Genomic DNA, 14,942 nt, shown 5'->3' on the forward strand with positions numbered 1-14,942 from the left:
AGTTGCATGGTAAACCTCATGAGTTAGTTTCTCAGACAATGACCTCTCAGGGGACAGGCCTGCCTTCTAGCACTCTCTCAGGAGTGGAACCAAACAGTCTGACCAACCTCGACCTGGTCTCCGGAGTGGCTTCTGCCCTGCTCTTTCCTTCAGTGGCCTCTGATCAGGAGATAGATTTCAGGGGATTCAAATGCAAAAGCTCATAATAAAGCAGTTGTTCACCTGAGTATACATTGCCATTAAAGACCAAAGTTAAAGCAGTAAAGGCCTATAAACACACATGTTTAATGGTTATTCCTTCCTTTCATGAATTTTCTTTAGCCCTGTCACTTCCAAGCTTGGATAACAAGCCCAGGAGTTTACCCTAGCTGAACCTGTCAGGTTCCCCCCCATGCTCCTTATATTTGGCTTCCTAAACAGCCTTATTTTCTTTCATGTTTGATATTCCCCTGTGGGCTTTTTTCTGCATAAATGTGTACAGTCAGATGTTGAACAAGTATTACTAAATACGATTCCATCCTGCTTTTCACTTTATGATTATGATCTTTCCTGAAAAGACTTCAAAGGAATGCTTGATTTATAAGACGGTGAGGATAGATTTGTATAGGTGAAGAGCTTTAGGTGAAGAGCTTTATTTTTTGTAGATTGTGAATTGTATTTTGAAGTATTTTGTTTAATGTTCACAGAACACTAATTCCCATTTTGCATCAGAAAGCAAAAAGAGGCACTCCTCATCAGGCAAAACAAGCTGTTCACTGTATACATGCCATATTTTCAAATAAAGAAGTGCAGCTTGCACAGATCTTTGAGGTATGTCTTGCTTTTTTGTTTTTAAGATTTGTTTCTGTTGTTCTTAATTGATACTAGTAATTAACATTAATTCATACTGTTTATTAACAGATAACAATATATGAAGTCAGGAAGCCTACAGGTGCATGGTAGTCGAGATAAGTCATTAATTTTACAATAGCAAATTATTAATTTTTGTGTCTTACAATCACAATTTTGTAATACTCTGATGTCTGATAGATAAGGTATTCCTTATTGTCTACATGGGAAAAATTAGGGGAAAATAAGCTAAATATGCTGGAATGATCCACACTAAAGCCCATGAGAACACGCTTAGCAGATGCTAAATGAGAGATAACATCCTCTACTTTCAGACTGTATTAAATTACCATGCTTTAAGGTCTTTGTACATACAGCACTTCTACACTGAGGAAGTTAGTGCAGAATAACTACATGACTATAAGCTCAGACATTAGCTTACTGCTCACTTACTGCTTGCTTAGACAAGTTGTAAAGCAAAAGGTCACCTTATACAGAGCAGAGAGGTTATTACTTTTCACTGTAATCTCTTAAATAATAACATTATTAATCTGTACTTGTAAAATATTTTAGGTTCTTAATCTTGCCTGTCGTTGAACCTATGCATAATTCAGAAGTGTGAGAAGCTTCAAATTAAGCTTACAGAGTTGATCTCTGCTTAGACTTCTGTGAGAGTGCACGTTCTCTCCCTAATACCAGAATATGACATGAGGGTGCTGGGTGATACAGCAGCACAGAATTATCGTGGTGACTGTTACCTGGAAGGGAAATACTGATCACTAATAGAGAAGTCCCTGGTGGTTTCCGAGGTTTTCTTAACTGCTATTATTTTCTGCCATTTGCAGTTACAATTCAGGTTTTCACAACTCCTGAATAGAATTGAGTCAGAGTTCTTACCATGTCTCCAGGTTTGAATGTGTTTCACCATTAAAACAGGAAGAGAATATAAAATTTGTTTTGCCCTTATCTCATGTGGGATTTTTGGTTACTCTGTTAATTAAGAAATCACATTCTTTCTCCATTTTGATTAGCTAACTTTATTAATTCTTATGGAAAAGCTGTGAAAGCAATCCAGCAGTAAAATAAATGATTTTTAGGCATGCTAGCTTACTTATCTATAGTTGAATTTTTTTTTTTTTTTTTACTACTTCCTCAGCCTCTAAGTAGAAGTTTGAATGCTGATGTACCAGAACAACTTATAACTCCATTAGTCTCATTGGGTCATATTTCTATGTTGGCTCCAGACCAGTTTGCTTCTCCAATGAAATCTGTTGTTGCAAATTTCATTGTGAAAGATCTGCTAATGAATGACAGGGTAAGATTTTCTTTTTTTGGTAAGTTCTTACTATTCTGTTTGCCTGTTATTAACTCTGTGGGGAATAAAGCTTTTTTGTTCAATGAGTCAATATAAGAATGTTCTATAAATGGCTAGTACAGTGATAATTGCATTATAAAAGATCTTTGTATGAAGAAAGTTTAGTCCATGACTTTTTCCCATTTTTACTTCTGCATTTTCTGTATGGGTGGAACCAGTTCTTAAACTTAAATGAATGTCTGTAGTCAACAGGTGAGAAAAATGGAAAATTGTGGTCTCCAGATGAAGAAGTTTCTCCAGAAGTACTAGCAAAGGTGAATAATCTGCTGCCAGTAATAATGTGTATATTTGAGACTAAAAATTCACTTTTTTCCAAGTTGTTCAACAGAGAGTATTAGAATATATTTGTCTCCTTAGAATATGCAGTGTTCTGGAGTTTTTGTGGATTATACACCCAGTTATAGAACTGGTAGAAACTATGCATTTTGGTGTCTTCCCTTATCAATATTAATTATGCTGAATGTTGAGAAAATTAAGAGATTCAAAAGTTTTAGTTTTTACAAGAAAGGTAATTTGACTTTACTGACTGTAAACAGATTTGAAATAAATTGAGACCCTGATGAATTTTATTCGTTCATCTTTATAGGCTATTTACTGTGAATCTAGTTACGGCCATTTCTAGAAATGTTTATCTAGTTGCTCTTATTTTTAGTCATGTAGCAAGTATCCTGCATCCTTTAGATGCACTTGTGAGAACACACTGAACTGTAGTTGAAATGTCCTGATGTTGCAAAGACTGCTACTTACTTCTTCACTCTGTAAATATTTACTGCTTCATTCTGTTCCTTTAAAAATATCATCTCTAATAAATAGCAGTCTATGGAAATTTTAATTTGACAGCAGTAGGTTTTAGTGCCTTATCAACTTTAGGAAGTAAGTTCATTGTTGATTTGTTCATTTTTGATAGGTGCAAGCAATTAAACTTTTGGTACGCTGGCTGTTGGGTATGAAAAATAACCAGTCGAAATCCGCAAATTCCACACTCCGGTTATTATCAGCTATGCTCGTCAGTGAAGGAGACTTGACAGAACAGAAGCGAATCAGGTCAGATTTTGTTCCTTTCAGGCTTCCATCAATTTTGTTGTAGAATTGCAAAGAATATTAATTTTTTTGGAGCTTTTTTAGAATTTCAAGGTGAGCTCAATGCTGGCTAATGGGATGATAGAGAACAGATCTGACTGGAGTTTTAATATTAGGAGTGGAATGGCAGTATAAAAATATGCTTGATATACATTCTTTCTTGTAATTTACTAATAATCTAGCTCAGAACCCTGTAGATATCTTGGTAGTAAAAGATATTCTAAAGAGTAAAAGACCTGCAGGAGTATCTCTGAAAACAATTGAATGATGAGATTTAACACATTTAAGAGTTGAGTGATCTTGGGTGGAGCTTCTTCATTCCAACAGTGAGGTAACTTTTCACCTCATCTTCGTTCTGAGGGTGAAGGAAGGAAAGAGAAAATCTGTGGCAAAAGTGGTGCTTTCATTTAGACAGTGATATGAAAACAAGAAACCTGACTCTTCTCATTTCACTATTTTACTGAAATTAAGTTTCTTGTGGGGAAAGCAGAGCACCTTATTTTCACAAATTTGGTTGGGTTAATTTAGCTTGATCTGAAGCTATAGAACTGTGATCTGATCTGATAGAGGAAAAATCTTAATTGCTCACTGATCTTGTAAAAAGAAGAAATTGTGACATGCAAGTAATTTAAGGATAGTTGTGGTGAGTTGTGTTTTGTTTTGTTTTTTTTCCTCTCATGTTTGTATAGTAAATCGGATATGTCTCGACTGCGATTAGCTGCTGGTAGTGCAATAATGAAGCTTGCACAGGAACCCTGTTACCATGAAATAATTACCCCAGAACAGTTCCAGCTCTGTGCACTTGTCATTAATGTAAGTAACTGGATTTGAGTTGAAGTGACTCTTAATTAATTGAGCTCAGTCCTTACATCTGAGCTTTTGCTTCTGCTACACTGTGTATTTTCTGTTCCTCACTGCAGCTTTCAAAAGAGTTCTTGAAATTTCAAATATTTATTGTGCTACACCAGTTGATATTTTTAAAATGTCTCCTCATAATTCCACCTGAATGCTTTTTTTTTTTTTAAGACCAAGATTTTTATGGTTGCACTCTTATGTTTTGTGTTGCTATAGGATGAGTGCTACCAAGTGAGGCAGATATTTGCCCAGAAACTGCATAAGGCACTTGTGAAATTACTGCTCCCTTTGGAATATATGGCAATCTTTGCTTTGTGTGCCAAAGACCCTGTGAAAGAGAGAAGAGCACATGCCAGACAGTGCTTGCTCAAAAACATCAGTATACGAAGAGAATATATTAAGCAGAACCCTATGGCTAACGGTTAGTAATTCAGTAAAATTGTTAAGAATACAATAGTCAAATACTGAACTGGAAGGAGTAATCATTAAAACTTAAGGAAATAGCTTTTGTAAAGAAACACTGGACAAGTAATTTGTTTCCTCATCTTTATATGAGACACGTTCAAATCTAAATTTACTTAGTTTAGCATAAACCATAAAATACTTCTCTGTACATTACTGAGAATTATGCATGTAAAATACAATGCTGTTACTGCGGTGGTTGTTTTGCTCAAAAAATAAAATTTTGTTTTCTGATATTTTAGGCTTTATGACCTCCTTCCTGAAGTAAGACCAAGTAGTTTTGTAGTAGTAAAACTTGTTCATTTATTTTTAATGATTCATTAAAGGTAAAATCTGTAGGAAGAAAATGCAAGTTGAAATTTTACATTCCATATTTGAAAAAGTAATACTTCGAAAAAATGCTTCTTGTGATGCATATGTGTAATAGAGATTGTTTATGATTTTTTTGTTAATGTAGAAAAATTGCTATCCTTGCTGCCTGAATATGTGGTACCATATATGATTCATTTACTGGCACATGATCCAGATTTCACAAAACCTCAGGATGTTGATCAGCTTCGAGATGTCAAAGAGTAAGTGTCAAACGGTTTTAGTGTTGTTATGCTGAGAATTATTCTGTGCTTAGAAAAAAACAATTAGGAAGAGAAACTCTTTGTTTTAGCAACAGTATTTTGCAAAAGAGTAGTCTTGGAAATGTGTAACACTTTAACCAGGGGAAGAAGGCACCAACAACTGCTTAGCAGTATATTCTGAAAGCCCAAATGGTAGCCTGTAGGTCACACCATAGGATACCAAATTAGTGAGCTCATAGGATACCAAATTAGTGAGTTGTCTAGGCTTCTTTTAAAGTGAAGTAATGATTTTAGATTCTTGTATCTGTGCTTAGGAATATCTGTAGAATTTCCCAACACACTTAAGAGAAGCCAAGTAAAGTCAGTTCAAATATTTTGAAACTTATAAAATGTAGAGCTTCTCCAAGACTTGAAAACATAATGCCACTGATGCTGGGTCAGAGTCCTGCTTCACTGGAAACTCCCCCTGCCCCGCCCCGTGCAAACCTACTAGAATTCATGCTAAGTTTGCTGCTGATTTAGCATTTGCACTGCACATCTGCAGTGCAGGCTTAGTGCTTAATGAATTCAGCACAGATTATTGAACGCAAGCCTGTCATACAGAAGCTTGTTCTGTACTGTTTCCAGTTTGAGACCTTCTTGTATGCCTCCAGTAATCTTTCATACCTTAAATATAACTTTTGTATTCCTTTGTGTCTTGTAATGAATTTTAAAAAATAGTTAATTTTTAACAGCTTTTAAAAATTGTTAAAGTGTCCCCTCTGCTGCCAGCTTTGGTTTTAGTGTTTTGATTTTTTCTTGTATTTATTTTTGTTGGAACTGTGAGCTATGTTGTGTTGGTATTACAAAGGCATGTATAACCGTGTACTACAATATACATCAGAAGTGCTGTGTAGGGCACAGAGCTTTTTTGGACACCCCTTGTATAGCTTTCCTTTGTTGTCAAATTTCCTCCCTCATTTTTGTCACAGGCTGGCTGAACTAGCCAGAGAGGACTGCTCCAAACAAAGAAATAATCTGTACAGGAATTTTGGCAAGAATGCTTCTCTGAAGAGTCTCCTGAGATAAATGCAAAACATTTTTCTCATATAATGTAATACAGTGTTTCTTTCAAGAGTTCTGAAAGTCATAGTGTTCACTTTAAAGTGTTAACATAGATGCTTGCAAACTTGGAAAAGCAGACTGGCTTTGTGTTTGTGTAGTTGTGTCTCTAGTTCATCTTGGTTTTACATGGCCTAAATACAGTCACGTAAAGTAAATACATGCTTAGCAAGTTCCTTAACCGTAATCTGTGATATTTATTCTTATGAAGTTTTTTAAGCTTGTCCTACAGAGGTATGTTTGGGTCTGGGTTTGTCTTTTTCTTCAAAATTCATATTCAAAAAATACCAAAATGGATACAGAGAAAGAACTTATTTTATGTGACTGTGTTCCTCTGGATGCATATTTTTTACATGAAATCACACTGTTGTTCTGGAAAGGTCTTGTTCAGGGTTGATAATAATTTATTTAATTTGTTGGCTTAGTGAGGAAATTAAGCTATTGAAGTTAACACATGTTAACTGGAATTACTGGAGTAAAATTTGTCCTCATTAGTAATCTTTGGACGACACAGGGTTTTGGAGAAGCTTAGTCAGTGTGGTATGTTATCAGTCCTGTATTTGTGCCATTTAAGTGCTTGAGAATGGTGAATAGATGGATGTAAAGGTATCTAACAGATTTAGTTACTGTAGCCTTTGTAGCTCTTCGACGCAAGTCGGAATATAGATGTCTTATTTTATTTGAACACCAGATAACTATTTAAGCGTGTTGATGGAGCACAACCATCTTTTACTTTGAGTTTTTGAGAGAAATATTCCTTAATCTGTTGTGTTACAATCTTTAATTTGTATCAGTTAAGAAGATTGGGGCTTTCGTGGACAGGGAATTCTAATGTTCAGTCATCCTGTTTTTCTAGTTTTTTATTAGCCTCTTTCTACAAGGTAATCTCTCCTCCAGAGCTTCAGAATTAAATTAGCTACTGGCAAAGTCTGCATTTCTCAGACCCACCCATATGTCTTTCCCAACTAAGTCTTATTTTACCATATTAATGACTCTTGTTGACCATCTAGCCACATGCAGCTGTGAAGCTTGATAGCAAATGATAGTGTGGATGGACCAGTTGTGCTTTATATCATAATTGAAAAATTCTTAAAACAAACTTTTAGTCAAAATATAATGGGTTCTCCCTGTAAATAAAGTAGCTTGAAAGAAAGAAAACTGGGAAAGCTAATTCCATTATGTCTAATTGTAAGGATTTCTTTTCCTTCCATATGGAGCATTAGCAAGAATCTGACCTGCTCAGCTTTGGATCTCCTCTTTTATTTGAATTCCAGTATTAAACCATGTAGTGTGGGTAATTGTCTAGCAGCAGTATGATTTGTTTTAGCCTGTTTCAAGTGTGGTCATGGTACATTGTTGATAGGAACGTAGATATAACCCAAGGTAGTGATTACAGAATTTCATCTAGATGATGGCAGCACCAGAATACTTGCTTCTCTTCATACTTGGATTGGTTAGGCAGTGTTTACAGTTATAATAAGCAGCACACTAATTTGGCAGATTTATTCCGAAGATTACAATTAAGACTCTGTGTGTAAAAGGTCTAGACTCTGTTTGCACCTTCAGATGATTTTACTTCTTTATGATATCTTCAAATTGATTGTGGTTTCTTAAGAAAAAGCTACTACAGCTGACAAAAATTTTTTAAGACATTGCTACATGTGGGAGCTGCAGTATAAAAGCTAGAATGTAATTGCTTGTGGTTTTGTGGCTTTTTAGGTGCCTGTGGTTCATGCTTGAAGTTTTAATGACAAAGAATGAGAACAATAGCCATGCCTTCATGAAAAAGATGGCAGAAAACATCAAGCTTACCCGAGATGCTCAGTCTCCTGATGAGCCAAAGGCCAATGAAGTAAGAAATGCAATTCAGATAAGTGTTGGGTGATGGGCTGAGGGTTTCACAAGCAGTTGATGAACAGGATTTGCAGGAAATCTGAAAGCACTAGCTCAGACATTTTTATGGTCTTTTAGAGGGAGTGTTAATTGCGAGCATTGTCTGCATGTTGCCAATCTCATTCTTTCAGAACCTTGTTGACCTTATCCAGCACACAATACCTAATGGAGTTAATAAACAAAATTTGTTAAATATTCCTGTTACTGCCTGCCTCCCTTATTTTAACTCCTACTGTGTAGTTTCCTGATACAAGTATCTTTTGCTGTTCTGGGAGGAAATACTGTATTATATGGCTACTGTTAAACTTATTAGTTTCTAGCAGAAATGAGAAACCATTTATGGTGATTTGATTGAGTAAGAGCTTCTATTGTATAGCATAGGCATGTAAAGTATTACTAGCTTTTATTATATAGTATCATATGAAAAAAGGGGACTTCTGTGTGTGTTTGGAGAGCCAACAGTATGGTTAATGATGTAATTACAAAATATGTCCTTAGTGATGGTTATTTTAACACATAGATTAAACTTTTTAAAGAACTACATTCTCTGTACTCTGTAAAAAACAGTAAATAATTCCTAAAACATACTTCTCTCTTTTTTTCTTCAGAAACTTTATACAGTGTGTGATGTAGCACTATGTGTAATCAACAGCAAAAGTGCTTTGTGCAATGCAGATTCACCGAAGGACCCTGTATTGCCAACCAAATTTTTTACACAACCTGAAAAGGTAAATTTGTTAATTTTATTTCCAAAGTAATAAGGGGAGATACTTTGATTTTTATAATTGAGAGCTGGTTATCTCCATAACATAATATAATGAGTGGTGAAAGTGCATATATTTTATCCTCGGCAATTAATTTTTTTTAACATCAGCTGTATGCTATGCTATCTATGTATTATGAACGTGTGCCAAATGTTACCAGGTGAGAGCTAATTAGAATAAATACTGATATGTTAGCATGTACTGCTAGATCATTTCATTAAAGTGTTTTACAAGTGCATCTGCATATATAAGACTATATGTATATTCTGACTATATATGAATTAGAAAGCAAAGCAGACAAAAAAGAAAAAGGGAACATTTTTTATCTTAGCTGTGGTATGTTTATATCTGTCAGTAGATGTTTGGCTGTTTTGCTTGCTGTACAAGTTAGTCCTCTTACTGCATAGTAATAGTCTTGGTGAGTACAGCTCTACTGTTGGCGATAGCACTACTGTTGTTCAAGAGGCATACTTCTAAATAGTGTAAGTTGAACCAGAGTAATTTTCTGGACCAAACCTGATGTTTTGGTTGTACTGAAGAATACATTTCACATTTTTCAGTATCTTAGACTGTTAATTAACAGCCTTTCCAGAGTCTGTTTAAGCATAATTTAGTTTGCTTATTTAATTGTGAAATGGCAGATGCCGTGGTAACAGGGACCTGGTATCTGTGAGAGCTACCTGCATTCAGATTTAGTGTTTTGGTCTGTGTAAACTGTACTCAGAGTGACAAAGGTAACAAGTTTCAACTTTACTTTAGAGAAGATGGCACCTCTTTTCCTCTCTTTGGACTTCCCATTAAAAAGATGCAAGTGAAAAAATAGGGAGGGCAGTTTTGCTTCATTTCAAACAATTCATGTTATTCAAGAAGAAAAAATGTTAATCCCAACTTCAGATGTGGCATACTGTCATTCAGTAATGCTCGCTACAAATCTGCTCCAAAATACTAGTTTGACCTATCTTTATTAGATTGATTCATTTGTCAGCAGGTTGCATGGTGCGAAATATCTGTAGCACTTGATAATGGCATCTAATTTTAGAAGTCAGTTGTGTATATATAAAAAAACAACAGCAAGATTGAGAGATCAAACACAAACTTATTTTTATTTTAATTTTTTATACAGGATTTCTGCAATGACAGGAATTACATTTCAGAAGAGACAAGGGTTCTTCTTTTGACAGGAAAGGTACTGTATTTTGAGAAGTTAAAATTCTTTGAATATTACTTGTGATTTTTTTAAATGTCCTAGACTGCTGTAGTTCAAAGATGGTATTAAGAGTTTGTGTACAATAATTTGTGATTCTTTTGTTTGATGGCATAATTAATGCCTTTAACATACCACCAGGTGAGTACACACCACCAAGATTGTTAACTGTGCACTGAGGCACAGGTTCTTGACCAACTACAGTTTTTTACGTAACTACAGGTTTTTCCATTATTCAGATAAGCGTGGCATGAAATTATGATGCAGATACTGAACTGTGACACCTCAAGCATTGGAGGTCTTAAATTTTCAGTCTTAATGTTTTTAATATAGCTGTTAATGCTGTTAAATTCAACTGCAAATGTCTACACCATTTTGAACATCTCATTTTATTTCAGACATAATTTGGCTGATACCTTCACAGGGGAGAGAAAATACCCAGTCTTGGAGGGTGGCGGGGACAGGACACAATATGGACGCAACAACAACAACAAAAAATCCTAAAAAAACCAGAACCTATTTTTATACCTTTTACCATCAGCTGTCCTTTCTTAAGATTCTGTAGCTGTTTTTCCTAGATTTTGGTTAAACTATGTTGGAATGCTTTTTAGTCTAGCTCAAACAATTAGCAGTTGGGTGGGGTTTTTTTCTTAAACTTAGTGAAAGAGTGCTGGCTAACCCATAAAATAAAAAAATCCTGAGAACAGTATAAACCATGGGTTTAATATTAATTTCATGTGCATTTATTAATTTTCATATTCTGTGTTCCATGAACTGTTACTGCATTAGTTTCTAAAGTCTTCAGTTAGAGCAGAACTTTGTGGTAATTGTTCATTGTAAGAGTAGAGACAAATGATCACTCTGTAAATAGCCCTATCATTTAAAATTGCTTCTTCTCACACTGATTTTTTCATTCATACAAAAAGTTTCCGCTGTCAGAGCAGTTCATGTGGGTGAGGTTTGCTCAGTTGGCAGAATCCTGCCTCTCCTTGCTTCACATTCACCCTATGACACCAGCCTGGATGGTGTGCCTCAGTGAGCTGGGTTGGAGTTATGTCAGGAAGGGAGGAGGCAGAAGACCACCATTCTTTAGCAGCAGCCAGTACCAGACTGGTGCTTTAAATATCCTTAAAAGAAGGTATCTGGCTACTGCTGTAATTGTTTCACCTTTGACAACATTCAAATATAATGAATGAAGCTTTTGAAGCAAGTTGACTTGTGTACTACATTTATCTTTTGATAAGGCATTCAGCAATGTAGATTAAAGCTTTGTCTTAACTAAAAAAAGTCTTACTGGTATAAGACAGGCTTCTCTCCTGCATTCTGTTAAAACAGAGTTAGATTTAGGGGGGAGGGATGTCCCATACCAAGCTAATATTATTTAGGTGATTTTCAGTGTTTTGGGAAAACAAACATTTATTCCATGCTCTAATAGAATACACAAACACATGCTTCTTTTTCTGCCTACTTCCATTTCAGAAAACACAGGTGTGTAAGGATACCCCACTGACTCAGACGAGCAGTCCTTTTTGGCCTGGTAGTGTTTTTCCAGAGGGACCAATACAACATGAATAGGGAGAGTGTGCAAATCCAGCCACTTTCTGCAGTACATTCCCCTTCTTACTCCCCCGGCATTCATAATTTTTATAATGGGATGATAGACTCTGCATCTGTGCCTGTTGGCTTTGCTATCTGCTTATGGACTTGTTCCCAAATTTATCCACTCTGGTTTTGGACATCCTGATGCTCTACCTTCACAACCTCTTATGGCAGTAGGTGCCAGAAATTTTCAACCTGCTGGTTGTGCAGAAGCACTTTCTTTTCTCTCTTAAACAATTTTCTCTCTCCTATTAGCTGTGCCGAATGCTTCCTACTTTTTATAAATACTCAGCAAATTGAGCAAATAAAATATTATAAGAATAATATGTTTAAGTAAATGTTGTGCAGTATTAGCACTGGATGATCCACTTACTGAACATGTGCTCAGTAACAGGCTGTTTCTACAGACATCATTGCTTTTTTTTTGCTAGCCAAATGTTTGCCAGCATCTGTGGTATCTCTGTCCTGCCTGCTCCCTCATAACTTCCACACATGGGAATTACTTTTTCTTGTGGGAACGCTTTAATAAATTAACTTTGTGTCTGAAGAAATGTAAAACTACATGAAGAATGTGACTTGCCAGTTATGAAAACTTCCTTGATTACTCCCCAGAGACCAAATAAAAAAATTCCTGCTGCCCACCCATCCTGACCAAATCAGTCAACAGACACCAGCCATAGCAAGACCCAAAATACCATCACTGTATCGAAGAACCCCAGAATAGATAGATGGTGTTAAATATTTTTACAGTAACTTTCTGTAATAAATGTATACACGTTTCCTACTGTTGTTGTGAACCTAATTCTGCATTACATTTTGAAAAACCTTTCCCAGAGATGCTTTGCTTTGCAAATATAGGATGTTAGAATCATAGAATATCTCAAGTTGGAAGGGACTTAAAAGGGTCATAACTGCCTGCTCCTCACAGGACTAGCTAAAACTAAGCCATATGACTAAGAATGTCATCCAGATGCTCCTTGAACTCTGACAGGCTTGGTGCCATGACCACTTCCCTGGGGAGCCTGTTCCAGTGAGCGACCACCCTCTCAGTGACGAACCTTTTCCTAATGTCCAATTTGAACTTCCCCTGAAGCAGCTTCATTCCATCTCCTCATTTCCTGTCGCTGGTCACCAGAGAGAGGAGGTCGGCACCTCCCCCTCTGCTGCCTCCCTTGAGGAAGTTGTAGACCGTGATGAGGTCGCATATCAGCCTTCTGTTCTCCAAGCTGAACAAACCAAGTGACCTCAGCTCCTCCCCCTAAGTCTTGCCCTCAAGGCCCTTCACCATCTCGGTCACCCTCCTCTGGACACACTCTAATAGTTTGATGTCCTTCTTATACTGAGGTGCCCAAAACTGCACACAGTACTCAAGGTGGGGCCGCACCAGTGCAGTGTAGAGTGGGACGATCACCTCCCTTGACCAGCTAGCGATGCTGTGCTTGATGAACCCCAGGACACAGTTGGCCCTTTTGGCTGCAATGGCACACTGTTGACTCAACCCCAACCCCCAGATCTCTTTCTACAGGGCTGCACTCCAGCCTCTTGTCCCCCAGTTTGTATGTATAACCAGGATTACCCCATCCCAGGTGGAGAATCAGGCACTTGCTCTTGTTGCATTTCACACAGTTGGTGATTGTCCAGCTCTCTAGTCTATCCAGATCTCTCTAAGGCCTCTCTACCCTTGAGGGAGTCCACAACTCCTCCTAGTTTAATATCGTCAGCAAACTTACTTAATGTACATTCGAATCCTGCATCTAGATCATTTACAAAAACATTAAAGGGCACTGGCCCTAAAATTGAGCCCTGGGGAACCCCACTGGTGACTGGCTGCCAGCCTGATAGAACCTATTTACTATAACCCTTTGAGCCCGACCCGTCAGCCAATTGCTCACCCAACATATTATGGACTTGTGTAGCTGTGTGCTGGACGGTTTATCCAGAAGGATACCATGAGTCAGTATCAAAAGCTTTGCTAAAATTCAAACCCACCATATTTTCTGGCTTTGCTTGGTCAAATAGATGCGTGATCTTGTCATAAAAGGAAATTAAGTAGGTTAAACAGGACTTTCCCCTTGTGAACCTGTGCTGGCTATGACCAATGACTGTGTTGTCTCTCAAATGTTTTTCAATAACTCTCACAATAACTTTCTCCATAATTTTACCAGGCACTGAAGTGAGACTGACAGGCCTGTAATTAGACTAGGGTCCCAATTTTCAAGAATGGTAAGAAGGAAGACATTTGCCAGCTTCCAGTCAACTGAAACCTCTCCAGGCTCCCCAAGACCGTTGAAAAATAATGGAGAGAGGTCCTGCAATGACATCAGCCAGATTTTCAGTACCCTGGGATGAATCCCATCAGGCCCCATAGATGTGTGCACATCCAGCTGGAGCAGCAAATTTCAAACAAGTTCAGGGTTGGCTGGGAGTTTATCATCCCCCAAGTCATGGTCTTCCAGCACAGGGCTCTGGGGGTCCCAGGGCCCATCGTCAGTGTTGAAGACAGAGGCAAAGAAGGCATTAAACATCTCCGCTTTGTCACCTCCTATTTGTGAGGTGACTGACCTTGTCAAGCAACAGCCCGCTGTTACCTCTGATTCTCCTTCTGCTGTTAACATATTTTAAGAAGCCTTTTTTGTGTCCTTTACAGTGCTGGCCAGCTTGAACTCTAATCAAGCTTTGGCCACACAAATTTTCTCCCTACAGTGGCTAACAGCATCTCTGTAGTCCTCCCGTGTCACCTGTCCTTGCTTCCAAAGTCCGTACACTTTCCTTTTCTGCCTAAGTTCTAGAAGAAGATCCCTGCTTAGCCAAGCTGGTCTTCTGCCCCACTTGCTTGACTTCCGACACTTTGGAATTGCCTGCTTCTGCACTTTTAAGAGATGGCTCTTAAAAAGTGACCAGCATTCATGGACTCCAATACCTTTAAAAACAGATTCCCAGGGGACCTTACTAATTGGCACCTTCAGCAGCTCAAAGTCTGTTCTCCCCATATCCAGGGTCAAAGTTCTGCTGGCAGTTTTTCTCCTATCACCAGTGATTTGAAACTCAACTACTTTGTGGTCACTGTAACCAAGGCAGCCACCAGTCACTACTTCACCCACAAGTCCCTCTGTGTTTACAAACAACAGATCTAGGCAGGCACCTTTCCTAGTCAACTCCCTTAGTACCTGCACCAAGAAGTTATCTTCAACATGCTTCAGAAATTTCCT

The 14,942-nt window shown here is 37.5% G+C and overlaps 1 protein-coding gene across 2 annotated transcripts in view; it reads left to right on the forward strand.

The window, feature by feature from the left end:
• Positions 1-14,942, forward strand: part of PDS5A (PDS5 cohesin associated factor A) — an 85,364-nt gene that overhangs the window by 62,371 nt on the left and 8,051 nt on the right. For both annotated transcript variants that reach the window (XM_069791398.1, XM_069791407.1), the window contains exons 20-29: positions 687-810; positions 1,985-2,143; positions 2,389-2,457; positions 3,111-3,247; positions 3,973-4,096; positions 4,355-4,559; positions 5,058-5,172; positions 7,993-8,125; positions 8,775-8,894; positions 10,054-10,116. In XM_069791398.1, coding sequence (XP_069647499.1) covers positions 687-810; positions 1,985-2,143; positions 2,389-2,457; positions 3,111-3,247; positions 3,973-4,096; positions 4,355-4,559; positions 5,058-5,172; positions 7,993-8,125; positions 8,775-8,894; positions 10,054-10,116 — 1,249 coding nt within the window. The remainder of the gene's footprint in view (positions 1-686; positions 811-1,984; positions 2,144-2,388; positions 2,458-3,110; positions 3,248-3,972; positions 4,097-4,354; positions 4,560-5,057; positions 5,173-7,992; positions 8,126-8,774; positions 8,895-10,053; positions 10,117-14,942) is intronic.

This window comes from Haliaeetus albicilla, chromosome 1 (assembly GCF_947461875.1).
Source record: "Haliaeetus albicilla chromosome 1, bHalAlb1.1, whole genome shotgun sequence".
Classification (NCBI taxonomy): Eukaryota; Metazoa; Chordata; class Aves; order Accipitriformes; family Accipitridae; genus Haliaeetus; species Haliaeetus albicilla.